Here is a 27,825-nt window from a genome sequence, read left to right on the forward strand (position 1 = left end):
TAAGCGTAGTAAAGGTGTGGGACCCTGAGGGCCCCCTGGTGGTGATTATAGCCCCCTATACATCATCAAGGAGTAACGCAGGTAGATGATCTACCACTGAGGCAGGAAACAATATGATGGGGCCTGTCTGCCTACCTACCTGCACTCATCGCTTAGCCATTACCTTGCTGACATCATCTTCCCTCATTATCAACTCTCGCTTTGTCTTAGAAGGGGCGTCCGGGATTCTTATACTGATGACCAATCCATACTCCGGGGCGATCAGCTGATTGCAGAAGCCGCAGTGCGTCAGAACAGGCATACCTCCGTAAACTGTATGGGATTAAGCTGCAGTAACCGGCACCTATGCAGCATATGGAGCTGTTCCTGTAGCGGTTCGCTGCGGGCTCTGCAATCAGCTGATCGGCGGGGTCACAGGAGTTGGACCGACCCCAGCTGATATTGACGATCTATACTAAGGACTGATCACCAAAAAATTCACTGATAAACCAGGCACAATGTCTTGTAGGGCTAGCTTGGCTGAAAGTAATGATACCTTTCACTTAGCGATCCGTTGCTTCATTCTGGGGAAAAAGTACTTTTAATCCATATGCAAATGAGCAGTTAAGTGCACCGAGGGTGGGTCCAAGCCACTCCGTGCACCCTTGCTTCTCCTGCTTCCTCTGCCAGTCCCTCCCTCTCCTTTTTGATTGACAGGACCAGGCAAGATGACTGTGCAGGAACCTGACCCTGTTCATCGACAAGGAGAGGGAGGGTCTGGCAAGAGTGCACAGAATTGTTTGGGCCCGTCCTCGATGCACTTAACTGCTCATTTGCATATGGATTAAATGAAGCAACGGATCAGTACGTGATAGGTATGATTCCATTGAGCTGAGCTAGACCTACGAGGCTCTGCGCCTGGTTATCCGTGATTTTCCTGCTGGCACACTCCCTTTAAGAACTCCTCTCATGCTGCACCTGTGCTCTAGAATGCATTACCGTCTGACGTCCAACTAGAGCATTTCGCAACTTCTCTTTTCTTTAAATCCCATTACCGTATGATCGGTGGAGGTCGGACCTCTAGGACCCTCATCGATCCTGAGAATGAAGGGGCCACGGCGCCGATTCCTACAGCTGTTTGTTCTGCACCAGAAGAAGATGGCGACCTTGTATCGTCTCACTAATTAAGTAACCGGCGCGATCACAAAAGATGCGTACCGCCCGCCAGCTGAATAACACAATACGCCAAGGTCAGAGTGGATATAGTGACTGCGCTATCAATGTCCGGAATCCAACTAGCATGCCCGACCGCTGCTCCCTATACTACTGTGCGGAGTAACCACAGGTATATATGTACAGCTCCTCGTAATACACACACGATATTTCCCACATAAACGATCCGATCAGGCACCTACCGGGATTGGTGGCACCGGAGAGGAAGAAGTAGTCCTATGTATGCGGCGCCCCCTTGGCGATGTCTGTTGCAATTCTGGATAATACTCCTCAAAGCTTGCGCCAAAAGATTAAACTTAATCCAACGCGTTTTGGAAAATGGTCACGTTTTCCGTTCTCAGGGGACTCAAGGTACGTCCCTCTGCGCGAGCTTTGAGGAGCATTGTCCAGAATTGCAACCGACATCACCAGGGCCGTGAATTTTTGCCTATGCAAAAGACAGAGGACTTCTTCTCCGGTGCCACCAATCCTGGTAGGTGCCTGATTGGCTTGTTTGTGTCGGAAATATGCGGTGTGTATTACGAGGAACTCTGACCTTGCATTATCATTGAAAGGTCTTCGAAAGGAGAATGGGAGGTGTAGGCCTCTACAAAGGGAAGGAAACCTCTGCATCGCTCTCCTCTCCGCTCGCCTCTTCGTTTTGTTATCTGCAGTCGTATGACCTATAGAAGGACATTCGTTTTGCCAATCGATGGACGATTCCCTTTTTTTTTTTCTCTCTCTTACTTTGGGTGTGAATGGAGAAGAAAACAACACGTAGGTCTTATCTTAACCATGATGTATTTTCTTCTTTTCAACACATAATTATCCTCCGTTACCAATAAGACATGTGTGATTACCATCTGAGGGCCTCCTGGATTAGCGCCAGGAAGAGGATCTTCAGGATTGTTACCTGACAGTCTTCATTTTCTCACTTGTAGATTAGTTGTTTGCGGGTTATCATTATTCTCTCCTCGCTGTGCCGTAATTTAGCCAAATTACTGGTGAGTTAAACACTGCAAGCAGAGCTGCAGTGTAAAGCAATATACAGAGCAGAACGTCAGTTTCTGATCAGATGGGTGTATCTCAGATAATTCAGCTAAGCTGGAGTCACTTCTGATAGTTACGAGCTGCTTTCCAAAACCAGTGGCTAGATTAGGTTGGAAATCCTAATATTATTCCTTGCCCATGTTGTGCCCGCTGGGTACACATACAGTCATATCTAAATCCGCTGCAGATATGCAGGCCCCGACCTCACTGATGAAAGTCTCCCGAGGAAACTTTTTTTTTTTTTTAATTAACGTTTTCCTCCTTCCCGTCGTGTTCCACCCTGCCTAATTACTGTAGGAAATCCAAATTTATGCCGTAATTTCCGTTTTTTTTTTTTAGACGCTTTGAAATTGTTGTCCTTGAGGTGCTGTTAGAGTTCTTTTCCATGTAAACGATGAGGCGCAGATTTTATTTTCATCACGAAAACAATCAAATTCTTTATCTCTAAAGGCGATGCCACCGACCCCGTATGAGAATTACGGTTGAAATTATAAACTTGTTACTTGGGCGACCTGATACATTTATTTTTATTTTTTTTATGAATATTGGCCCTGCCCACAAAATGGCTGCCCCCAAGTGAGGTCAAAATGTTATTGTATATTTACTCGCAGGATATGCTCAGTTATTTTCTAGTAATCCTTAGGTTGCCTAGCAACCTTCTTTCCTTTTGTCTGTGTGACTGCTAATTTCATCGGTATAGCTACAGATGTTGTAAGTGGTCACAGGGAGTTTAATACCTGTCGAGCGCTGTCAAAATCCGCTGCGTACGCTGTGGCAGAAACCGCCGTGATTGATCACATTGAATGCTTGCTCTCATCGAATGGAGCAAAGCTGTGGGCAGATAGCGGTCGCGACATATACCTTCTTGGCGCCTGCATACTGCAGGCCTGCGTACTGCAGCTCTGCCTCCCATTAAAAACAATGGGAGGGAGACACCGTGTGTCCATGCCAAAATTTCACCAGCATATTCAGCCTGGTTAACGCCCCCGTAGACCTAATGGTACAGCCCGATGGTCTGGCTGGCTGCACGCGGCCAAGCCACACTCACCCGCATCGACTAATCGGCAGATGGCTTTACTGCAAAATCATGCTGCCATTGGCGGTCACGGGTGGGGGTGGCTCGGACACATACTTCCAGAGGACGTACCCTTAGGGCCCTTTAACATTGGTTGAGGATTGGAGCAAATATCGGGAACGTTTCTATGGATGCTTGATCCTGATAATTAGCCAATTTTAAGGTGCCGCAAATCACCCTACAAACCGTCAGAATGCTCATTTGTCAGGTAATCGCATGTTTCATGCGGCGCCTACGATCGGCAGCACATCACCCCATGTGAACAAGAATGGGGGATGATAGATCAAAGAGCAAAGTAATAGGGGAAGAATGATCGTATTCGTGGCTGCTGGGGTTAGATCTCGTGGTATTGTCTGGAGTGATACATTGTAACACTTTTTTCAGTTGTAGATCAGGCTCTGATTGTGTTTCCATTCGCTGACAGGAAGCAGAAATCAGGAACCTATTAAGGAAATGAAACAATTTATTGCTCATGGGTTTGGAGCAATTATGAGACGCAGCAGTACCGAGGCCGGTGAGATGCTGTCAGCCACGGACACGCTATCTTTATACAAGGTATTATGGTGACTTTGTGTAATATTGTTTTCCTGTGAATTATTTGGCTTCCCTGGAGAGAGGAACATATCAGCGGCACGGATAAACATGTTACCAGCAGTGTCATCACGGAGGACTCCGGGCGTATATGAAGTAATGAGAGGAGATGAGAAACCTCTGCCTTCACTCTATGAGGATCCGTGACAATACAAGATGTACCTGCGGACAGCACTACCAGGGGGATAGATGATAACACCGCAGGATTGTCTTAGGAACACCCCAACATTTCAGACTTTTTAAGGGACCTGTCCAGGACTCCTCAGGATAGGTCACCAATATTTTGGGCTTCTTTCACGCTTCCAGTTGGCTATTCCAGCAGAGAATAGCCTGCTGGGGCTCTCTGGATCCGACATTGCTGGTTGTCATCAGAATTCCCCCACGAGATACGGCCTCTACCTGGTAAATTATAGTCTATGGGGCCCGGCGGGCATTCCGGAAACATCCAACAATGCCGGATCCAGGAACAGCCTGCCGGTACTAGAAATGGAAGTGTGAAACTAGCCTTATCTGTGGGGGTCCAAGCAACGCCAGTTAGCTGTTTGAAGGGGCCCCGGGGCTTAGACGACCGCTGCAGCCTCTAATTTTATGCTAAGCACAGCGCCGTCCATTGTGCTTGGTATTGCGGCTCAGTCCCGTTCACTTGAATGAGACTGAGCTGCACAAAGGTCATGTGACCGATGGACATGATGTCACAGGATTAGGCCTCTTGCCGTTTCTGTTCCGTTTTTTGCGTTCCGTATACGGAACCATTCATTTCAATGGATCCGCAAAAGAAAACCCAGAAGGTACTCCGTATGTCTTCTGTTTCCGTATTTCCGTTCCGTTCAAATATAGAACATATCCTATTATTGTCCGCATAACGGACAGGGATAGTACTGTTCTATCAGGGGCCAGCTGTTCCGTTCTTCAAAAAACGGAATGCACGCAGACGTCATCTGTATTTTTTGCAGACGCAAAATACTGAAAAAGCCATACAATCATGTGAAAGAGGCCGCTGCGCTCACCCGAGCACCGTGGCTTAAACAAACGTCTGTCGCGCCACGATGCTCAATTGGCGCAAAGAATGTTCGTACAAGCGGTCATTAGTTAACACAATAGCGCGACGCGCAGGTAACGATACAGCCTATGTATCTGCAGTGTCGGACTGAAGTCCATTGGGCCCACCAGAGTAAATGATTCTCGTAGGAAACAGTGTCACTCTGTAGATTAGCAAGAAGAGGGAAGATTGTAGTTAGTAACATACGATTCAAGGATCAGACTACACAGGGTTTGTTTGTAGTCTGTAACCATGGAAACATCTGCAGATATGCCGTATACACAAAGCGGTTTGCAACGTTGCTTAACAGTTACAAAGGTAGAAGTACCTTTACACAACCTCCGAATTGTCAGAGGATGTAATAAATAAAGGGGTCCATGAGCTGAAACCCCCACAATCTTCAAGGCGCACATCAGCCATCGCTAGCCGGGCGGGGGCTCAGCTCACGTAGCCCGCCTGTAATATCAACATCATAGAAGATCTGCAAAGGTGCACGTTCCTTTTAAATTTGGATCATAAGCAGACCCTGCTTAATTAAGCCGCGAGGCGTGCAGGATACAAATTTAGCGTACCAGCTGATTACTGAAGTAATGCAGGTGTGCAGGGCTCCATGGATAAATCGAGTTAACAAGACACTTGCATATGTTACTCGGAAGATCCGGCTCCCCGCCAGCTCCTTCTGGCACAGTCGTAGCATGGATTAACCACTTTACTGCTGGAGGGAGGACGAGGAGGATCGGGGCTTATAGGTATCACCTAGTACTCAGTGTCACCGGTTTACAGAGTATATTAGAAAATTGCCCAAATAGCAATCCCCTCAATAATATATTATTATGGGAAGCACTTCTTTTAACTGTTGGAGCAGACTAATATCAGTATACTGGGCTGTGGGCCAGTGTATGGCAGGCTGTCATCTGTGAATAGTCTGCACCTATATTAAAGGGAATGTCAGTGTAGACAATCCTTTTGTCATATCCCCGATTAGGGAATTCTGAGTTAATAGTAGAGAGGTTTCAAAGAGCGCCTCTCGCTCTGGAGGACCTGTCCTGTCCTGCATTACACACATAATACACTGATGTGAATGGACACCGTGTAATGCTTCATTTCCCCTGTGGTGGCGCTGCAGGGAAATTGAACACTTACAGCCACAGATCGCAGCCAATCGCCAGAGGTCTCAACATGGGGACACTTTGAGTTCGTCTTGTTTTCAAAAGACCCTTCTAAAGAGTGGGGATTAACCAAAGCAGACAATTTCTTCCAAGATGGAGGTTCACTTCAAGGAGTTCTCAAGAACAAAAAAAAAAAAGGCAGACCTCTGGACAAGTGAAGCACTGATTCCAAATTTTGGAGATTATTTATCCCAATGCTGTTTTCTAACTCCTAACTCCAGGTCGTCCTCTGCAATGCTATGGCCCCGAATGTCCTCGTGTTCCCGTCTCCTTCAGTAATTGGAACATCAGAACTTAAGAGCTTTTGTAATTCCTCGTCCCCGTCTCCAGCCTTTTCAGAATAATGCACATGTCCATTTCATTTTGCTTGCTGTCAGCTGTGTGGATGGTGAAGTTGCTGCGCTGGTCGATAATTCCCCCTCCTCTCCAGTATACGCTTCCAGTTACACGACCGCTCTAATCCCCGTGCTTTCGGCAGTGGTGGAGCAGTGACGACCGTGAGCCTTAAATGAGGACTAGCTGGGCGTCTCGCTGGTGACCCATGGCGAGTCTCGAGAGGCCTGTGTTCTCGGCACGTGGAACAGCATTGTAGGAGGTGTCCATAATGAATACGATCATTTAGACTGAATGATTTGTACAGTGATATTGGCAGGGAACGCTCCCTGGCCTCTGTCCCAGTCATGTCTCTCCACGGCTTTTCATGTAAGCCTAGCGTGAAAACAATTGCAGGCCTTCATGGGCACAGAAACTTGTCAAGTGCTGGACGTTCATACTGAATTTTCACCATAGGCAACATCTCAAATGAAGATGTTTAGCTTTGAAGAACTGTGGGATCATTGAAAAGAAAATGATTTAAAGGGGTTATCCCATGATTAATGTAAAAAATTAAAATCTAACATCATATAGTACATGACAATACCTGAAACTGAGCATGCGCCGCCATCTCGGTGAGTCGGACAAAGAAATAAAAAGAAAATCAATCTGCAGGTGGCGCTGTACCGATACATTTTATTGAATAACTATGCAACATTTTTAATTACATTAAATTACAAAAGTGTTTAGGTCCAGGTGGAAAAATTTTCATGGGACAACCCCTTCAAAGAACACTTCGTGTTTTCTTTTCAATGATCCCACTGTCCTTATGAACATGACTCCAATGAAGGATCACCCACCTTTTTGTGCCGCCATCTTGTGTCCTCTCCTCTCCTTGGCAGAAGCCGGGTTCAGTGCATGCCCATGCAGTGAGGCTAATTCTTGCCTCAGTATAGGAAAGGAGCTGCTGTTCAACGATGGGACGGTGACATCAAGCCAGCGGTGGAAGCAAGAGTTATGGATGGGGGGGGGGGGGGCATTCAGTGCGGAGAATGGTGTAGACAGACAAAGGGAGTCACGCCAGGAGATGGGGACCCTTTCCAAATACAGACAACCGATCCAATGGACGTGAAGAAGAAAAAGTAAAATTATGCAGGAATAAAAAAGAGGTAAAACATAGGTATAACATAGGTATAAGTGTCTAACGATTAAAAAAATACAGTAGTGCTTCTTTATGTCCTCGATGAGGGGGTTCATTGCATCTGCAGTTTTAATCCTTAAGGGCATTTGGAAGTAGAAAATTTGGAAATTACTTCCCCTACGATCAAGACTTTAAGATCCTCCATTGAATACTGATGGTTACCCTTGTAGTCTGGTCTACGGGGAACCTACATTTCTCCCTCCAAGTGTGGCATCTTCTAGTTCTAGTCATGGTCTTCTATGTGCACCTAAGTTTTTTACTTCTGGAGTGCCTAAAAACTTGACTCCAACATGTCCAACTTCTGCTGTTTAGATGGCAAGAATTTGAAGCACCCATCAACCCAAGAGGTGAGAACCTGCCAGGTGTAGAAATTGTATTAATGTCGATAGGAAGACCACGGCACTCAAGAGAGAATGTTGCATAAATAACTTATTTATTTTCTTATTTTGTTTTATATTTTTTTATGTATATATATCCATCCGGAAAAAAAATTCTATTCATAGTAGTATACTGGCCAACGTTTCGGTCTTATACAAGACCTTGTTCACGGCCTGAATATTGTAGGTAGTAGAGGCTTCGGATGCCTCTATTACCTACAATACTCTGGCCGTGAACAAGGTCTTGGATAAGACCGAAACGTTGGCCAGTATACTACTATGAATTGAATTTTTTTTTCCGGATGGATATACAGTACAGACCAAAAGTTTGGACACACCTTCTCATTCAAAGAGTTTTCTTTATTTTCATGACTATGAAGGCATCAAAACTATGAATTAACACATGTGGAATTATATACATAACAAACAAGTGTGAAACAACTGAAAATATGTCATATTCTAGGTTCTTCAAAGTAGCCACCTTTTGCTTTGATTACTGCTTTGCACACTCTTGGCATTCGCTTGATGAGCTTCAAGAGGTAGTCCCCTGAAATGGTCTTCCAACAGTCTTGAAGGAGTTCCCAGAGATGCTTAGCACTTGTTGGCCCTTTTGCCTTCACTCTGCGGTCCAGCTCACCCCAAACCATCTCGATTGGGTTCAGGTCCGGTGACTGTGGAGGCCAGGTCATCTGGCGCAGCACCCCATCACTCTCCTTCATGGTCAAATAGCCCTTACTTTCAAAGTTTTCCCAATTTTTCGGCTGACTGACTGACCTTCATTTCTTAAAGTAATGATGGCCACTCGTTTTTCTTTACTTAGCTGCTTTTTTCTTGCCATAATACAAATTCTAACAGTCTATTCAGTAGGACTATCAGCTGTGTATCCACCTGACTTCTCCTCAACGCAACTGATGTTCCCAACCCTATTTATAAGGCAAGAAATCCCACTTATTAAACCTGACAGGGCACACCTGTGAAGTGAAAACCATTTCAGGGGACTACCTCTTGAAGCTCTTCAAGAGAATGCCAAGAGTGTGCAAAGCAGTAATCAAAGCAAAAGGTGGCTACTTTGAAGAACCTAGAATATGACATATTTTCAGTTGTTTCACACTTGTTTGTTATGTATATAATTCCACATGTGTTAATTCATAGTTTTGATGCCTTCAGTGTGAATCTACAATTTTCATAGTCATGAAAATAAAGAAAACTCTTTGAATGAGAAGGTGTGTCCAAACTTTTGGACTGTATTGTATATACATAAAAAAATATAAAACAAAATGAGAAAATAAATAAGATATTTATGCAACATTCTCTCTTGAGTGCCGTGTCTTCCTATCGACATTGGTATTCTACTTACCACTGAGCTAGGGTTGTTGCGGGTATCGAAATTTCGATACCCAATCGATACTTTTGTCCCGGTATCGATACGATACCGGGATTTCCGTTTTTTCGATACTGGGCTGCGCTTCTGCGCAGTCTAGTATCTCTGAACATGAGCGCGCTGCTATCGGCGCGCTCATGTTCTCTCTCAGCAGCACGGGGAGAAGGAAGCTGTCCTCCCTCCCCCTGTGCTGCTGCCGCTGCCACCAATGAGAAGAGAGGGGCGGAGGAGGGGCGGCAATGAGAAGAGAGGGGGTGGAGGAGGGGCGGCAATGAGAAGAGAGGGGCGGAGGAGGGGCGGCAATGAGAAGAGAGGGGCGGAGGAGGGGCGGGCGCACTGCGCCACCAATGATAGGATTACTATCGGAGCGATGGGAGGAGACATCAGCTTCACTAGTGGGCGTTCCTTCTTCCTGCGCTGCGATTGGACAGCGCTACAGCCAGGGAGAAGGAACGCCCACTAGTGAAGCTGATGTCTCCTCCCATCGCTCCGATAGTAATCAGCAGCATGTGGAGCAGGAGAGGAGACAGTAATGGGGCACTGCGGGCGAACGGAGCGGCGCCCAGGACTAAATGGTGAGTGCTGAGACATCGCTGGGCGCCGCTCTGTGTGGCCTAATAGTGAAAGTCTGGACTCATATACAGTAGTCAGTCTTTAACACATACAGGAGGCGGGTGCCGGCAGCAGAATCGCATTGCCGGCACCCTGCCCCTGACAGGGAGCTGCGATCAGCGGCAGTTAACTGCCGCTGATCTGCTAGTACCCGCCTCCTGTATAAAGGGGTAAAATCATTGGTGGTGCAGTGTGCCCCCCCCCTCAATCCCCCCATCCCATTAAAATCATTGGTGGCACAGTGCGCCGGCCCCTCTCAGCCCTCCAGTATTAAAATCATTGGTGGCAGTGGCCACAGGAACCTCTCCACTCCCCCTCATTGGTGGTGCAGTGGCAGCTTCTGATCGGAGCCCCAGCTGTGTAAGCCTGGGGCTCCGATCGGTTACCATGGCAGCCAGGAAGCCCTGGTTGCCATGGTAACATCCCTGATGCTGTGTGCACAAAGCACAGAGCAGCAGGGACAGTGTGGAGTCCTATTCACCCTGATAGAGATCTATCAGGGTGAATAGGAAAAGGGATGAAAGATCCCAGGTTCTAGCCCCTAAGGGGGGAAATAGTTATTAAATAAAAAGTGAAAAAAAACAAAACACTAAAATATGAAGTATAAATCACCCCCCTTTTCCCAATTTCACATATAAAATATATAAATAAACATATTACATCGCCACGTCAGAAAAGTCCAAACTATTAAAATATAAAAAAAAAATCTAGGTGGTGAATGCCGGAACAGAAAAAATAAAATAAAAACTGCGCGATTCGCCATTTTTAAAAATGAGGAATGCACGTGGCTTTTTTTGTTTATTTTTTTCGAATGGTATCGAGTATCGCAATACTTTTTCATGGTATCGAAACCGAATCAAAAATTTGGTATCGCAACAACTCTACACTGAGCATCGTCCATACTAAATGAGGAGTGCCGTTCAACTCTTGCCTAGAAATTGTATTAGATACACTTGGTATTAAAGTCCAGACATGGTCTTAAAGGCTGTAGACACAAGGGCAATTTTTATGATTGTATTTTACTCATCTTTGGGTAAAAAAAATTTTTTGTTTGCAAGCTATTGCTTTCTATTTTCTTTGAGTCTTGTCATCCGATGGCTCATGTGTAGCTCTTATCTCTGATCTCCTGACCTCATAAACACTTATTTAAGCCATATTCTTATCATTTTGATATGTATTGCGATATAATGAGTCTTTATGAGGTCAGGAGATCAGAGATAAGTGCTAAAAATGAATGTTTAACCCTTGTATTTCATAAACAGCTAAAGCATAATCATAAATGATTTTTAGCCCTAAATGAGTAAAATGCAGTCATAAAAAAATACACTCGAAGGTGTACATAGCCTTTAAATGGGTTTTCCACTCTTTAGCTATTGATGACCTATTCTCAATATAGGTCATCAATATCTGAAAAAGTGGAAAACCCCTTTAAGTTGTTCCTAAGGGAGAGAATTGCCAAGCCCATTACTGAAATACGACTCTATGGTGGTCATCACTTGCAACATATTTGAATGGGCAGGTGTTGGGGGAAAGAAGGATGGAGCTTGTTGAGTTCCACCTCTGCCTATTGAAATAATCATTCGTATTGGGTCGAGCCGAGAGAGTCAGGAAAAATAGCTGTTGACTACATGATGTGTATGGCCACCATATGAGCTTTCTTAAATATGGAATTTTCCAAAAGTTTTACGAAGCCTCTCTATAGAAGGGAGCAGGTAGATCATATATCTCCACTTTGGTTGCAACATCCATTTCAATTTGAAGACCCGATGGTTCTTCTCTTCACCCATAGAGCCCAAGGACACAGCCTTCAGGCTCCACGGTCAGTCAGACTTGGAGACATAGTCGTCCAATGTTGTTAATGATCCATTGATGATCATTTGGAAGGCCCCTTGGAGATTGCAGCTGCTTGTGTTTCAGTAATGGCTTCCTATTATCCCACCAGGTCTTGTCCGCTTCGCGGAGGAGTAGCCATCAATTAATAGACGGAGAAGTTTCCAGCCTGTGATTAGGGCTGATCTGTAATTGACAGATGACTGCTTAGACAGAGCGTTTTATCGGCTGATTGATAGCTATACAGCTGCCATTTCGGAGCGCGGCTCTTGTGTTTCCCTGGCAGCTTAATCCATAATAATGGTTTAGCTGATAAACAGATCAACCGGATTTAGCCGTCTCTTTGGTTTTTTTTCCCCCTCACATTTTGCGTCTCGTGCTGATTCTTGCCACTCACATTTATCCAACTTAATTCATGGCGTCCTACAGGCTCGTAAGCCGTGATTGCTTACTACACTCTATCCCCGGGCTACAGTACAGATTTCCAGGGGGCCGCTGAGATTACGGGACTATTCCAAGAGTATTAGACTCCAGAGACCCATGTTGAGGAGTTGATCGAGTATCTACCCGTAGCGAGCGCACTTCACGGCCAATATAAATAGCATTTCTTGATGTGTGAAATGTGGTGCTCGGTAAATAACACAAATACCGAATCTCATTCACCTTCATGGAGCTGAGCTGCATTACCAGGTGCAACCCATGGACAGGTGTGGCGCTGTTTCTGGTTTTCTAATCCTATGCAACCCCTTAAAAACTGTAGTTTAACCGCTTAAGGTGTTAGTGGCATGGTATTTTTTGGCACCATTTTGGAGTACATATCAATTGTTTTATTTTTATAGCATATTTTTACTGGGGGAATATGGAAAACAGCAATTTTTGTGTTTTTTACACTATGCAGGGTTTAAATAAAAGGTTATCTTTTTTCCATGGGTTGTTATGATTACATTGGTACCATACGTATTTTCTTATTTTCTTTCTGTGTCCGTTCTGTTTTTTTTGTGGACTGTATGCGGAACCATTCATTTAAATGGGTCCGCAAAAAAAAACGGAAGTTACTCCGTGTGCATTCCGTTTCCATATGTCCGTTCCGCAAAAAAATAGAACTTGTCCTATTATAGTCCACATTACGGACAAGGATAGGACTGTTCTATTAGAGACCAGCTGTTCCAGTCTGCAAAATACGGAAGGCACACGGACGTCATCAGTATTTTTTGCGGACCGATTGTGTGCGTGAACCCTTAGGAGCATTTTTTGGTTATTATTGCTTTGTGCTTATTTTTGGCTACCGATAGTTTTTCCTTTTTTCAGCTGTTTGTCTTTTACAAACTTCTGCAGACCATTCTCTATGCTTCTCACTGATATCCATCAGAGAGCTGCTCTGATGGCTCAATCTGTAGCCCTTATTTCTTCGCTCCTGACAGCTCATAAACACTCATTTAAGCTGAAGTCTTTTGTCACTTTGATCGCCATTTAGCTTCAATGAATGTTTATGAGCTGTCGGGAAACCAGATTTGACAACTACAGATCAGAGCAGCTATCTGATGGATTTCCGTGAGAAGCAGAAAGAACAGCACGCGGATGCACTAAAACAGAAGACTGTAGAAAACAAACTGTTGAACATTTTTTAAATTAATAAAGACCAATTGAAAAAATGCTTATCGCTAAAAAAATTAAAACAATGAAATAATTAAAAAAATTGCTCCCAAAGGTTTTTATAGCCTTTGAGCCCCCATGGCGTAACTTAACATTATGGATTGGCTTGTATTATCAGTTTGATCACAATTTAGCTTGAATGAATGTTTATGAGCTGTCAAGAGACCAGAGATAAGGGCTACAGATCCTGCCGACATAGAAGCTTTCTGACGAATTTCATTGTCCGTAGCCGTGGTGTTACTGTACATTATGGATTAGCTTCCGTTAAGCATCCAGGGCAGTGGAGCTATATATGTTTGGATGCAGTTTTCGAGTGTTCAGACATACACCCCCATGATGGAAAGCCCATTGGAGGGCTAAAGGCGACCATAAATCTGACAAGCAGACTTCTAGGCTATGCCTTTGGCGCACATGGAGGTTTTTGTCAGTCTGCCATGTCGTATGGTCCAGTGGTCTGGCTGAGGGAGCCTCTTCCCTCTGTCAAACTCCTTAGATGCCACGGGCACTGTTGACTGCAGCATCTAAGGGATTGAAAGGATTATCCGGGTCCCTGTCAACCCACCTTTACAATTCACAACCATGAAGCCATCAGTCTTCAGAAAACCTACATCTGCCGACGTCATCCATTGGGCAGAATACGACAGCTATACGGCCACAGTGCCCCCCAGTGGTCAGATTAATATTACCAGTTATAAATAGCAATGTAACTCCATCATTTCCCCGGACAGTCTTACAGTTTAATAAGCCCTTAGACTGGTGCTCCTGTCCACCATTATAACGCTGCCCCTTGTTTTAATAAGTCACTTTCTATTATACTTTAACCTCTAAGAGGCATTGTGTAAAGTCCATGGCACTTCTGTGGTTTGCAGTTGGCCTGGCTTTGATAATAGGATCCATGCCACGTTACTTTTGCTGAGTTCAGCCTTTCTCAGACATGACAAATGAGGCAATATATTGCAAAATGCATTATGTACGTTCCTTGACTTGAAACAGCTGTGAACGAGTGTAGAGTATGGGCCAGGAGCCCATTTCAAGGGCATCTGAGCCCCTTATGAGAACCTGCCACACAGTACTGGTTGACCATTTAGTAAGATTGCTCCTTTGATATATAAGCAGATTTCAGAATTGTAGTCTTCTGTCTTTAAAAATTGCTGTAATTGTAGCCATGTGGCTGCACTGTTAGGAGGTTATGTGGCTGCACTGATAAAGGGCTATAAAGATGCAATAATAATAGGGTATGTGGTTGCACTGTTAATGGGATAACTAACTGCAGTGGTAATGGGCTATGTGGCTGCAGTGATAATATGGTATTTGACTGCACTGTTAATCCAGTATGTGGCTGGACTGATAATGGGGTATGTGGCTGGACTGATAATAGGGTATGTGGCTCCACTGATAATGGAGTATGTGGCTGCACTGATAATGGGGTATGTGGCTCCACTGATAATGGGGTATGTGGCGAAACTGATAATGGGGTATGTGGCTGCACTGATAATGGGGTATGTGGCGGCACTGGTAAAGGGGTATGTGGCTGCACTGATAAAGGGGTATGTGGCGAAACTGATAATGGGGTATGTGGCGAAACTGATAATGGGGTATGTGGTTGCACTGGTAATGGGGTATGTGGCGGCACTGGTAATGGGGTATGTGGCTGCACTGATAATGGGGTATATGGCTGCACTAATAATGGGGTATGTAGCTGCAGTGATAATATGGTATGTGACTGCACTGTTAATCCAGTATGTGACTGGACTGATAATGGGGTATGTGGCGGCACTGTTTATGGGTTATGTAGTGACACTGATAATGGGGTATGTGGCTGCACTGATAATGGGGTATGTGGTTGCACTGATAATGGGGTATGTGGCTGCACTGATAATGGGGTATGTGGCTGCACTGATAATGGGGTATGTGGGGGCACTGATAATGGGGTATGTGGTTGCACTGATAATGGGGTATGTAGCTGCACTGATAATAGGGTATGTAGCTGCAGTGATATGCAGTGATAATACGGTATGTGACTGCACTGTTAATCCAGTATGTGACTGGACTGATAATGGGGTATGTGGCGGCACTGTTTATGGGTTATGTAGTGACACTGATAATGGGGTATGTGGCGGCACTGGTAATGGAGTATGTGGCTGCACTGATAATGGCGTATGTGGTTGCACTGATAATAAGGTATGTGGGTTCACTGATAATGGGGTATGTGTCTGCACTGGTAATGGGGTATGTGTCTGCACTGGTAATGGGGTATGTGTCTGCACTGGTAATGGGGTATATGTCTGCACTGGTAATGGGGTATATGTCTGCACTGGTAATGGGGTATGTGTCTGCACTAATAATGGCGTATGTGGTTGCACTGATAATAAGGTATGTGGGTTCACTTATAATGGGGTATGTGTCTGCACTGGTAATGGGGTATGTGTCTGCACTGGTAATGGGGTATGTGTCTGCACTGGTAATGGGGTATGTGTCTGCACTGGTAATGGGGTATATGTCTGCACTGGTAATGGGGTATATGTCTGCACTGGTAATGGGGTATGTGTCTGCACTAATAATGGCGTATGTGGTTGCACTGATAATAAGGTATGTGGGTTCACTTATAATGGGGTATGTGTCTGCACTGGTAATGGGGTATGTGTCTGCACTGGTAATGGGGTATGTGTCTGCAGTGCACTAATAATGGGTTATGAGGCTGCACTGATAATGGGGGATGAGGCTGCACTGATAATGGGGTATGTGGTTGCAATGGTAATGGGGTATGTGGTTGCAATGGTAATGGGGTATGTGGTTGCACTGGTAATGGGGTATGTGGTTGCACTGGTAATGGGGTATGTGGTTGAACTGGTAATGTGGTATGTGCTGCACTGGTAATGAGGTATGTGCTGCACTGGTAATGAGGTATGTGGCTGCACTGATAATGGGGTATGAGGCTGCACTGGTAATGGGGTATGTGTCTGCACTGGTAATGGGGTATGTGTCTGCACTGGTAATGGGGTATGTGGCTGCACTGATAATGGGGTATATGGCTGCACTAATAATGGGGTATGTAGCTGCAGTGATAATATGGTATGTGACTGCACTGTTAATCCAGTATGTGACTGGACTGATAATGGGGTATGTGGCGGCACTGTTTATGGGTTATGTAGTGACACTGATAATGGGGTATGTGGCTGCACTGATAATGGGGTATGTGGTTGCACTGATAATGGGGTATGTGGCTGCACTGATAATGGGGTATGTGGCTGCACTGATAATGGGGTATGTGGGGGCACTGATAATGGGGTATGTGGTTGCACTGATAATGGGGTATGTAGCTGCACTGATAATGGGGTATGTAGCTGCAGTGATATGCAGTGATAATACGGTATGTGACTGCACTGTTAATCCAGTATGTGACTGGACTGATAATGGGGTATGTGGCGGCACTGTTTATGGGTTATGTAGTGACACTGATAATGGGGTATGTGGCGGCACTGGTAATGGAGTATGTGGCTGCACTGATAATGGCGTATGTGGTTGCACTGATAATAAGGTATGTGGGTTCACTGATAATGGGGTATGTGTCTGCACTGGTAATGGGGTATGTGTCTGCACTGGTAATGGGGTATGTGTCTGCACTGGTAATGGGGTATATGTCTGCACTGGTAATGGGGTATATGTCTGCACTGGTAATGGGGTATGTGTCTGCACTAATAATGGCGTATGTGGTTGCACTGATAATAAGGTATGTGGGTTCACTTATAATGGGGTATGTGTCTGCACTGGTAATGGGGTATGTGTCTGCACTGGTAATGGGGTATGTGTCTGCACTGGTAATGGGGTATGTGTCTGCACTGGTAATGGGGTATATGTCTGCACTGGTAATGGGGTATATGTCTGCACTGGTAATGGGGTATGTGTCTGCACTAATAATGGCGTATGTGGTTGCACTGATAATAAGGTATGTGGGTTCACTTATAATGGGGTATGTGTCTGCACTGGTAATGGGGTATGTGTCTGCACTGGTAATGGGGTATGTGTCTGCAGTGCACTAATAATGGGTTATGAGGCTGCACTGATAATGGGGGATGAGGCTGCACTGATAATGGGGTATGTGGTTGCAATGGTAATGGGGTATGTGGTTGCAATGGTAATGGGGTATGTGGTTGCACTGGTAATGGGGTATGTGGTTGCACTGGTAATGGGGTATGTGGTTGAACTGGTAATGTGGTATGTGCTGCACTGGTAATGAGGTATGTGCTGCACTGGTAATGAGGTATGTGGCTGCACTGATAATGGGGTATGAGGCTGCACTGGTAATGGGGTATGTGTCTGCACTGGTAATGGGGTATGTGTCTGCACTGGTAATGGGGTATGTGCTGCACTGGTAATGAGGTATGTGGCTGCACTGATAATGGGGTATGAGGCTGCACTGGTAATGGGGTATGTGGCGGCACTGAATAAATGTCATGTTAAGGGTAAGAATCTTGGCCTAGATGCCGGTGTGGGACATCCACCCTCCCATTTCAGCCTTCAGTACTTACAGCAGAATATAGAGATTGCAACATCAGTGTTTGGGAATGATAGACTCTGAGCTAAGGTCACATTTAATGAGGTACGTATTAAGGCTAATTGGTAAATTAGCAATCCAACATGCAGAAGACCCAGATCTACTTGGGAATTATCTTAATCGCCTCCCAGGCTTGTATATTGTGTTTATACTCTTAGGTTGAGTGTAATGTCCCTCCCCTGCAATTAGCATTTATATATCGTGTGTATGCTGCTTTGCCAGGAGAATACGCAATTATACAGAACGCTGTGTTTAGGCTGAGCGAAGATGCACGAGGATAGATTTACTCTTAAAGGGTTTCTGTCACCTGAAAAATGGGCATTAAGCTGGCTGACATTAGTGATGTGCTAATGTCAGCTGAACATAACTATATTAGTGCCATCTCACTGCCTGCCGCCGTTATTGAGAAAAACTAACTTTTAGAATACGCTAATTAGCCTCTAGAAGCGGGGGGGGGGCGTTGTTCCTGCTCCTAGAGGCTCCGTTCTCCCACCTCTGGCCACCGGCTACACTAGATTGACAGGGCCAGGCATCGTTGCTCTCCTACCTCCGGCCCTATCTGCAGTGTAAATCTTGTGCCGTTCAGTATTCAGCGCAGGCGCAGTGAGCGAAAGGCGCTCGACGGCTGCCAGCTTCCTCACTGCCCTGCGCCGAATACTGATTGGCGCGAGATTTACACTGCAGATAGGGCCGGAGGTAGGAGACCAGGAGAAGTAAGCGCTACCCTCCTTTTCAAGTATCCCAAATAACATACATCACTTATTAGCGAGCCAGCCAGGAATCGAATTGCAGCCGTCACCTCCTTCTTCTACTTGAGTGTCTCATTCCACCACCATGGTCATTTATAATCAGTTGGTCGGCCCATTGCTATTAATGGAAACCATTCCGCGAAATAAACTTTTAGAATTTGAGATTTTGGAACATGGCTGCAGCTGATCATGTCGATGGGGGGCTCAGTAGCTTTTGGTCAGGTCAGGTACTGATGTTAATTGACAAGACTTGACTCACAGTCAGTCTTTCAGTTCATGCCAAATGTGTTTGATGAAGGTTGAGGTCAGACCAGGCTAGGTCTTCTACAACAATCCCACATTCGCAGGTTCTTCACTTTGGGCATTGGGATACTGTTGTGCTGTAACGGGTGGTGGTCTTCTCCAGGCCTTACCTCTACCTCATTAATAGTGTTAGGGCTCATGAAAATTGGCACAGAGCCTGTATAGCAGGGCTTGGGTCAGTTGTCAATCATACAGAGACTACTCCTGGAGGTAGCAGCCTGGTGGTTCCTCTGCAGTGAAGTCCAGATCCCTGTACGGGGGTTAAAGGGTGGAAACTAGGAAACTGCCAGGATAGCACCCTTAGGATTAGCCCAAACTCAAAGCTGTTGGTTTACACAGTGGTTCCACACCGACTACCATAACAATAGGCTTTGTCAGGCTCAGCCATATGGAGGGACAGTAGAGGTCTCATGTACCTCTATGGAAGCCCTATTATGGTTCAGTGTTAAACAGAGCCATAATCTGGCCGTGTGCATGATCCAAAAGGTGAAGAGCTCTTACTGTTTTTCTTTTTTCATTCTATTTTTTATTATTTTTTTAAATAATACAATCAAGTAAGACTTTCTCAAGCCAGCAATGGGAAATCAAATATCTGTGCAAGTCCACCTAGTAAAAACAAAAACGTAAAAATAACATACAGTACAGACCAAAAGTTTGGACACACCTTCTCATTCAAAGAGTTTTCTTTATTTTCATGACTATGAAAATTGTAGATTCACACTGAAGGCATCAAAACTATGAATTAACACATGTGGAATTATATACATAACAAACAAGTGTGAAACAACTGAAAATATGTCATATTCTAGGTTCTTCAAAGTAGCCACCTTTTGCTTTGATTACTGCTTTGCACACTCTTGGCATTCTCTTGATGAGCTTCAAGAGGTAGTCCCCTGAAATGGTTTTCACTTCACAGGTGTGCCCTGTCAGGTTTAATAAGTGGGATTTCTTGCCTTATAAATGGGGTTAGGACCATCAGTTGCGTTGAGGAGAAGTCAGGTGGATACACAGCTGATAGTCCTACTGAATAGACTGTTAGAATTTGTATTATGGCAAGAAAAAAGCAGCTAAGTAAAGAAAAACGAGTGGCCATCATTACTTTAAGAAATGAAGGTCAGTCAGTCAGCCGAAAAATTGGGAAAACTTTGAAAGTAAGGGCTATTTGACCATGAAGGAGAGTGATGGGGTGCTGCGCCAGATGACCTGGCCTCCACAGTCACCGGACCTGAACCCAATCGAGATGGTTTGGGGTGAGCTGGACCGCAGAGTGAAGGCAAAAGGGCCAACAAGTGCTAAGCATCTCTGGGAACTCCTTCAAGACTGTTGGAAGACCATTTCAGGGGACTACCTCTTGAAGCACATCAAGAGAATGCCAAGAGTGTGCAAAGCAGTAATCAAAGCAAAAGGTGGCTACTTTGAAGAACCTAGAATATGACATATTGTCAGTTGTTTCACACTTGTTTGTTATGTATATAATTCCACATGTGTTAATTCATAGTTTTGATGCCTTCATAGTCATGAAAATAAAGAAAACTCTTTGAATGAGAAGGTGTGTCCAAACTTTTGGTCTGTACTGTACATGAAACTTATCAAGAGTCGTACAAACGAAGAAGCCATAGAGACATCAGGAACACTTATTCAGCATCGTATTGCAAAGGGGGAATTAACAAAATCAATCAAATACTAAGATTTCTGTGAAAAGGTCCCCAGTGGGAGAGTTCCTCAGATCCATACAGCTGGTCTACTTTATTGATCCATCGTTCCACTGATGGAGGTTCAATAGAAAACCAATAGAGGGGACCAAGGAGTCGTGCGGCTATAATCAGTTGTCGAAACAGGAGCATTTTGCTCTTGGGCTTCAAGGAGCAAGAAAACAAAAGAGCGATCTCTGGAGAACATTTGAAAGTAGTGTGACATATAGTATTGCTTCTGCAAAAGATCTCCCACCAATTATGGTGGGATGAAGAGCTCTTACTGTTGATGTCTTCTCAGGATGCCTAACCAGGTACCATGGTGCTCTGATAGGGCAACGCTACTCCAGAATGAGGTAGTGTTCAAGGTGACTGCACCCATTAGGAGATTGTTGGTTGATCCCGCCAATGTTGACCATCCAAAGTCCATGGGGTGTTTTGGCAGATGTCATGGGATTTCAGCATGTCCAATCCCGGCAGAAGATAAGCAGCTGCCAGAGGTTTCTGGCAGAGGCTTATTCCCCCTCCCTAATATAAAAACACATACGCTTGGATGTGCATGTAAGTGATGGAGGGTGTCGGGAGGGATAGTTGTTGGCCAACAGCTATTTCCATTTGGTGGCTCTACCTTAATATGTGCCTTCAGTGGAACAAGGGGTCAAAACTGTGGAAGCCCCAGACCATTATTCATGCTCTACAAGACTTTGCAATCTGCCAAACATTGACTCCACTGTTCTAGAGTCCAGTGGTCATGTGCTTTCCATCACTCCACCTCATGCTGTCCATATGTTAACAGGGAGTGTTTTTTTCAAAAAGAAGCAGACTGGACAAATGCCCAGAGTCCTCTGTTTTCTTGGAAACTCAAAGGACTGTACCCTCATGAGAAGCTTCAGAAGGGAGCAAGTAAGGCCTTGTCCACATGGAGGTTTTTTTGGTGGAGATATCGTGCAAAAAACTGTGGGCTGGCTGTGTGGAGACTGTCTCCCATGGTTTTCACTGGGAAGCCAAACTGCAATTCCACGACCTCGCCATGTCCTTTCTTGGCCCTGAAACTGCGGCTGGCATGAACTCACCTTTTAGCCCCAACCGGGGGGGTTAAAGCACAAGCAGGTCTGCCGCATTCAAATTAAATAAAACCTCTGCAGACGCCGGAGAATCCACTGTGGATTTTGACAAAGGCAAAATCCGCCATGTTAATGCACCCTTTACCTTTTGTATCCTGAACCGCTTTACTGTTAACCCCTTCAATGCCTGCTGAGTAAACAGGGGTTTCACTCTTAGCCACTTCACCATGTGGGCATTCGATAGCAGTATTAATTATACACTAGATGGCACCATTGCCTGGGAAACATATAGCAGTGTTATGTGGGCACCCTACTGTAGTATTATTTGGATACTGTATGGAGGTATTGCTTAGGCATTGTATTGGCGGTATAATTTGGGAACTGAATGGTAGTATTATTTAGTATTGTATGACAAAAATACAGATAAAAAGGGAATGCATCTGTTATAAGAAGAAGGGGGGGGGCACTACTTTATTTGCTTTCCTTTCTTTTTTTTTTATAAAACTGCCCGTTTTCTATAAAATGCACATCATATACATATAGCGATAGAAAATACTAAGCCGCCTGGTAACACAGAGGTAAAATCTTGGGGAGGATTGTGGAAAAACAACTTATCTTTTCAGCAACGAGATGTTTTCTTCCGTAGTTTGTTCGAAAATTCTCATAATTATGCTTTTATCTTGTATTTCAGAACAAAGTGTTGAATGTGGATGGTGTTAAAGTCAAGCTGCAGGTAGGAACATGGCGGGTCTTTAATGTGTTCTCCCGTGAATTGTACTGTGATTTTCACGCCGCGTGAATATATTATCACCTGGTTTGTTCTTCTTAAAGATCTGGGACACTGCCGGGCAGGAGAGATTTCGAAGTGTTACCCATGCTTATTACAGAGATGCCCACGGTGAGTACTTAACGTAGGATCAAGCAGAAAACTCTGGCGCTTCCAAAATTCCAGGAAACGGGACTGTATAAGTCCTGCGAACCACGCCGCAGTTCTGTGAAGCCACATCCACCCTATAGCAGCGTGCTATAGTAAGATCTAAAAAATTGAGCTTTGACTGATGTTAACCCTACTATAGCACCCTCTCCAAAATCATGGAGGATTACGAAGATGAGATCTAAGCTGTTGTTTGTAAGGTTGCAGTGCAGTTAGTTCTTCCTGCAATGCAGAACGGACAGGGAAGAAATCAGGAAATTTTTTACATAGCGGCTCAAAAAAAATAAAAAAAATAACATGTAGTGTGAAACCAGACAATGCAGAGAGGGAGGAGGGGGATGCAGCTGCAGTTTCTCAGTAAACGCTTCATAGAAAGAAAATGAGGGGGAAAGGAGAAGTTCTTGGTAAAGTTGTAGGTCAAGTGGGTTAATAATGGAAGGAAGCACCTTCTTTACCAGTATGGATCCCTAGCGGGCTCCTGGGTGAGCGGAGGAGGGTAGTTCCTCTCACTTCTCCACCTACTTGACCAGAACCTGGACCATGATTAGTAAGTGATAGATGGTCTTCATGGAGCTAACACTTTGTTGAAGTTTGATGCATTTCCTAGAACCTTTGCAGGTATGGATTACTACAGAGCACAATCTATAGAATTAGGGGGTGTCAGACATCTTTTTTTTGTTGCCCTACCATTAGAGGGCAGTCATGCATTTAATCCCAATCATTACTATTGATCCCCCTTAATATGGCTATGTTCCAGTCTTTAGCAAGGACCTTACCGATTGGCACATGCAGGCCAACCTCTGAAATGCATGGGGTGAATGAACGAAATTGTAATTTCATTTATATTTTGTTAATTACATCCTGGGTGATTCTGCTCATGCACGTGACCATATAATTGGTCGGTAATACAGAACCAATCTCTGGGTCTGTGCTCCCAATCTGCTTTCTTTCTATAGGTCCTCATGCACATTGGATTCTTACAAAATAGAAAAATAAACCTCCGTATGAAATCAGAGATATATACGGGGATGTGGCATGTAGGCTTCTATGGATGCTGTATAACTGACGTCTGGAGCTATCATACAATGACATGTGTGAGGTCTGAGGGCTTCCTTCACATGCCTAAAATGTTTTTATAAAGGAATTATTAAATAAAAAATGCAAAGAAAAAAAAAAGCCAAGCTCTTCCTCATCCACTGTTTCGATCCTTACCTGTCATATACTGGTTAAAACTAAGAAACATATAAGAAATGTCTATGTGTCCCAGTGGATCAGCCCCCTCCTCCCTCTCACAGCGCTGTGATGCTGTGTATATACATAAGACATTCACTCTCTGCTTATATGTTCTAATCAATATTATCAGCTACTTAAGGCCCCGTGTGATGTCTCCAGGGTGCCCATACACAACGTGGCCGCGGGGCAGTAGTGCATTCAAAGCACAAGGACGTGGAAGAAAACTCATGTAGTTCTGGCGCACAGTCCTCCAGAACTACATGAGTTTTCTTCCACGCCCTTGTGCTTCAAATGTACAAGCCATAATCCATAAAACTGTGGCAATTCATGGTAAAACCCTGTGTAGTTTTCCGTTGCGCGGCACACTCCCGTCCTGTATTTATAAAAAATCAGTTTGCAGTCCATTAAACACTCATGTATTATAAAAATTTAAATAAAAATAATCGACAAATAATACAATGAAAACAATCCCCACAATTAATACCCATCCATAGCACTATATCACCCACCCTCATGCCGGGATTGTCGGCTTAGAAGAATTTTAGCTGCAAATGTCGAAATTAGGTCAAAATTATATGTCCATAAGACACGTTGCTGTTTGGTTGCACGCAAGTCACGGTAAAATCACTGCAGTGCAACCTCTCTATAGGAGGTAAGATCACCGGCAAAGTTTGAGACTTTCTTTTAAAAACAGCTCCACACCTGTCCACAGGTTGTGTGCGGTATTGCACCTAACCCCCTATTCACATCAATGAAACTGAGCTGCAGTACCTGCCATGGACAGGTGTGGCGCTTTTTCAGTAAAAACACATTTTCTAATCCTGTACAGTCCTTTTAATTCATTTATTTTCTAAATTTAGAGACGTCTCATCCTTTGACTAGGACTGGAAACCATTGCTAATTCATTGAGAGACAGAGCAGCTCAGGGCCTAAATCAGATTAGGAGGCCAGATTCCACACGTCGGTGATACGCTGTCTCCTTGTTTGTCTCCACAGCTCTGCTCCTGCTGTATGATATCACCAGTAAGACGTCATTCGACAATATCCAGGTAAGATGGACGACTTATTAGGAGGACTTCTCAGAAATTTGCTCCTCTAATGGTTTAGGAGATTTCTAAGTGCTCATGTTACCCTTTGACAGTACGCACTTAGCATGGCAGCGCTGTCTGCATTGCAACCAATAAAAGCTGCAGTAACCCGGCACACCATTACACAGCTGTGCTTTCAGCTCCATCCTCAGAATAATTTTCGGCATCAGCGGCTAATGATAACGGCTGTCGGGGTGGTGGCGTTGGGGTTCGACACCCCCCCCCACCAATCTGATAATTATGACCTATCCTAAGAATAAGTCATCAAGATCTAAAGCCCGGACTACCCCTTTTATAAAAAAAAGAAAATACTCAGCTAGCCACATGCTGTGCCTCAGTCATCCAGTGCCCCCCTCATTTTCTCGGCTGTCCCAGAGGAGGGCAGGTGGTCAGAGAATATTGACTCCCCCACCTGTGCCCACTTACCCACCCCAGCCGCTAAATCATGTTCAATACTGGCATCAACACTATCTATGGGGACCTACCAAAAAATTGTGCACAAGCCCAAATATCTAAAAATATATACTTTATTAATGCATCATTAAAATCTCATACGTAAAAAATGAGACACATTACAGAAAAGATGCATACCCCAAGGAAAAATATCTGCAGAAATAACACATGATCATACGATATAATATAACATAAAATATATAAAATATAATATTGAATAATCATGTCTTATTTCTGGACATATTCTTCCTTGGGGTATGCGTTCTTTCTCTAATGTGTCTCATTTTTTTATTACCTATGTGATTTTAATAATGCATTAATAAAGTATCATATTTTTTCGGACTATAAGACGCAACTAGGATTTAGAGGAGGAAAATAAAAAAAAATATGTTTTTCATCAGACCTCAAGTCAGCCCCCCAATCCTCATCAGACCCCCATTCTTCATCAGACCTCAGATCAGACCCAAAAATTAGACCCCCCCCCCCCAGGCTCCATCAGCCTCAGATCAGACCCCGAATCTTCATCGGACCCCCAAATCAGACCCCCATTCTTCATCAGACCTCAGATCAGACCCAAAAATTAGACCCCCCCAAGCTCCATCAGCCTCAGATATGATCCCCCGCCAGCCTCCATCAGCCTCAGATCAGACCCCCATCAGCCCCAAATCAGATAACCATGAGCCTCAGATCAGACCCCCATCAGCCTCAGATCAGACCCCCATCAGCCTCAGATCAGACCCCCATCAGCCTCAGATTAGACATTAAAAAAACCTTACCTCACTTGGTCCGGACGGCGCTGCCACTCTGCAGATAAGTCGCACTGCCATTTCCCCCCACTTTTGGGGGGGAAAAGTGTGTCTTATAGTCCGAAAAACACAATATATATTTTTAGATATTTGGGATTGTGCGCTATTTTTTTGTAGATTGTATTATTAGTTCAGTGTTGCCCTTATTTATTGTCTTTCGTACGGCGCTGCCTCTTGGGTCCACTTGGCGTGTGGGGTGCCTTTTTTTGGACTATGGGGAGTGTCTCCCTTCATTCTTAAGATTAGTGAGGGTCCCAGAGGTCAGACCCGGATTAGGATACTCATCTTTCACTGTTTATAGAGACACTTCGGATATCATTATGGGGGATGTGGCCTGTTTGTGGGGTTTACTTAGAATAAAATCTCCCTTGAATGAATGATGGAAACAAACTACACCTATTATACACAGTCTTATTTACTAAGAGGATGGAGCTTCCAGGTGATGTAAACTGAGCGTGCTCGTCCACCATGCAGACAGGACACCATAGTTTAAGGCAGTGTCGAAACTCAAGGAAAGCTGACTGCAGTATGAGCACTAAAAAAAAAACAACACTATTTTATACTAAAAAGATTATAATGTACATTTCAGTTTTATGGAGAATAACTTTAAGTAGCATTTTGCTTGTGAAATACATGGAAGCTGCTGACTGTATATCTGGGGTGTAGATAAGAAGCCGAGCAGACTGTGAGTTACCGCGCTGATAATGGTCTTTATTTAGACCTTATAATTGCTTGGGTCTGGAGGTGACAGGAGCTGCTTCGCCTCGGGGAGTTTCAGGAAAACGCACGACTGTTGCCCAAATAAAATCTAATGATGAGATAAAAATAAGGGGCTTTCGGAGGCCGGCCCGGCGCTTGTTGCAGGAGCCTATAAAATGATATTGCTGAGCCGCTAATTGGAGAAACTTCTATTTTTGTGTCCCCAGTTCCAGATATTTTTTCGATGTCTTGAAATTACTCCGGATCTGGGAAGGAAGATGCTGACGTCTCAACTGCAGGGGAATTAATTTGTGGAGTGCAGGTCTTTAAGCTTGAACTTTTTCTCAGCTAGTTGGGTTTCCTGCCGACCCATTACCCGGGTTATCGCCCAGGTGGAGTCCGTATTGTTCTGGATTAGAGGAGATTACCAGGAGATGCTGTCCACAAGTTTTAAGGCAGCTGAATTTTCCCTCGGTTCCTTCCAGTAATGGGGGATAATATTTCTCCAGAACAGGGAAAATAACCTAGGGGTACCCGCCTGCCCCCCGGGATTTATTCTGGTCAGGCCAATAGCCACCCTCTCGGATCAGTTTAGGTTGGAAGATGTTGATAAGCAGCTACCAGACGTCTCAGGCAATGCTTATCCTCAGAGGAAACGAAAGACTGGTCATGTCAAATCTAGTTCGACCAACTTTACCCACTGGGAGACAGTCGGAAGATGCATATGTATTAGGGTACATTCACACTGCGGATTTCGATGCTGTCAAAA

General features: G+C 44.5%; 1 protein-coding gene across 1 annotated transcript in view; it reads left to right on the forward strand.

Annotated features, from left to right (window-relative positions):
- The window catches only part of RAB26 (RAB26, member RAS oncogene family), a 164,806-nt gene that overhangs the window by 111,269 nt on the left and 25,712 nt on the right, over window positions 1-27,825 (forward strand). The window contains exons 3-5 of the mRNA XM_040441026.1: window positions 22,535-22,576; window positions 22,675-22,741; window positions 25,007-25,059. Of these exons, the coding sequence (XP_040296960.1) occupies window positions 22,535-22,576; window positions 22,675-22,741; window positions 25,007-25,059 (162 nt within the window). The remainder of the gene's footprint in view (window positions 1-22,534; window positions 22,577-22,674; window positions 22,742-25,006; window positions 25,060-27,825) is intronic.

The sequence above is a fragment of the Bufo bufo genome, chromosome 7, assembly GCF_905171765.1.
Source record: "Bufo bufo chromosome 7, aBufBuf1.1, whole genome shotgun sequence".
Lineage (NCBI taxonomy): Eukaryota > Metazoa > Chordata > Amphibia > Anura > Bufonidae > Bufo > Bufo bufo.